The sequence below is a fragment of the Cyprinodon variegatus genome, unplaced genomic scaffold (assembly GCF_000732505.1).
Source record: "Cyprinodon variegatus isolate N-32 unplaced genomic scaffold, C_variegatus-1.0 Scaffold700, whole genome shotgun sequence".
Lineage (NCBI taxonomy): Eukaryota > Metazoa > Chordata > Actinopteri > Cyprinodontiformes > Cyprinodontidae > Cyprinodon > Cyprinodon variegatus.
Genome location: NW_015151153.1, coordinates 353,405 through 355,398, shown reverse-complemented (window position 1 = coordinate 355,398; position 1,994 = coordinate 353,405). Strand labels below are relative to the sequence as shown.

At 37.7% G+C, this 1,994-nt stretch overlaps 1 protein-coding gene across 1 annotated transcript; it reads right to left on the bottom strand.

Annotated features, from left to right (window-relative positions):
* Window positions 1-1,174: 1,174 nt before the first annotated feature.
* LOC107097473 (GTPase IMAP family member 7-like) lies at window positions 1,175-1,876 on the bottom strand (the record flags this gene model as incomplete). The annotated part of the gene is made up of 1 exon (XM_015394621.1): window positions 1,175-1,876. A coding segment is annotated over exon 1 (678 nt), but the record flags the coding sequence as incomplete, so codon positions are not given.
* Between the last annotated feature and the right edge of the window lie 118 nt (window positions 1,877-1,994).

The window sequence follows — 1,994 nt, the reverse complement described above, 5'->3', positions numbered from 1 at the left end:
AGCTCAGAAGCGAGATCCGGGGCTCTAGGGGAAACATCCGGGGCTGCAGCCCAAGTGGCCGCCCCCTAGATCCGCCACTGGGCGGTGGTGTATTTTGGACACCTGTAAGAAATGTTTTTCATCTCTTACTAGCCTTCCAGCAACTCAGTTTAAAACCTGCTTGGAGGGACTTCAGCTTAGTGAGCACCAAGAAAAAGCTAGATATATTAGCAGTTCATTTTTTACTTAAAATTAGACTTATTTTATAATCTGATCATCATGGCTTGGTTCTCAGAACCTAAACATGGGTTTTATTTAAAACCTCAGCTGTATACATGGACCTATGTTTCCTTCCTGGTCATGGTCACCCTTCCGAACAACCTCTCCACCCAGCTTTTTAGTAGAAAACCTAGCACCAGTTTCATTGGTTGACATATAGATGGCTGTTGTTAACATTATAGATATATATACTTTTATTAGTTATCTTGCTTGTGTGGCCTAACTGAAGATTTTTACTTTTTATATAAGACGATATCATGTAAATGAAAAATTTCACTTAATGAAATTGAATCAGAAGCTTGCTCACCTAACTTGGTTTCGACAAGTTTTCTTCTAAAAAAGGCTTCTTATTGCTAAGGCAGGGTTAGTTAGGTGTTTTGGGTTTTATGGCCTTGGCTCCTTTCAGCTACATTTGGGGTTTAAAAGAGCACAGAAAAATACTGCATCATTTAATTACATTGTTTTATTGATCCAAATGTTTGAAGATAAAAAGTAAATCCTGCTCTTTTTAAGCATTTTAGGTTTAAAACATGGACAGCAAAACCCAGCCTAATCCCCTATCCCTTTAACAGAACCTCTTGTTATGGGAGAAGAAGTTAAAGATTTACAGCAGTGAGCTATAATTGATACAGAATCACCATTAGTGTTGATTTACTAAAAACAGAGAAAACCCATTCTGGCTGAGTTCATTTCAGTAACAATCATACAGGTTTTAAATTTACAGACTCTCTATATTGCTAATTATTAGAAAAACTCTCAGATAATAACCTTGTCTCCATATTAACAAGGTGTAGATACACAATGACTATTATTGTATTGTACCCTACTGCAAGCAACATTTTGTTGCTTGTATCATAATTACGCCACTTAGTAAGGCACCAAGAGCAGCAAAAAAAGTTTTAAAAACACCCCATTTAGATTCATTTTCTGCTTCTCTGATCGCCTCTCTAACACTTATTCCAGGGTTTTGGTTCATGATGGTCAGAACAGCTTCTATTTTTACTCTTTGAGCTTTTTGAATCTTCTCGTTGGTGAAGTAGGTTCCTCCATTTCGCTGAACCATCCTGTTAACTTTCATAAGCAGCTCTGTAACTTGGGATGGATCCTGGGATCGGTTGTTGAACACATGATACTCTCCACCACACTGAGAGATGAAATCCTGGAGAGATTGATTTTCCCCTATAAAATCAATAATATTAACCGTGTCCCACTCCAGATCATCTCCATGAGTGAACAGCACCATGGTGTAATGTGCTGCCTTCTCTCCAAAAACCCTCTTGATGAGTTTTACTGTTTCTTGTTCTTCCTTTGTGAATCTGTTTGCCTGGATCACAACTAGAAAGACGTGAGGACCAGGAGTGCAGAAAATCATGCATCTTCCAATCTCTTCGATGACATACTTCTGATCCTTTTTCGTATCAAACAGACCTGGAGTATCAATTACAGACAGAATCTGACCCTCAAACTCAGCTGTTTCTTTCTGACACATCAATGTTACTGAGGTGGAGTTGGCGATAGATTTGAAACAATTCCGTCCCAAAATGGTGTTTCCTGCTGCACTCTTCCCAGATCCAGTTTTTCCAACTAGGACCATCCTGAGGCACTGCTCTTGTTCTTCTGTTAGAGATATAGATAAAAGTATATTGTTTTAGTATACCATGACATGTAGTTAGTAGTTTATGATCCTGATGAAGTTTTGATATATATATATATATATATATATATATATATATATA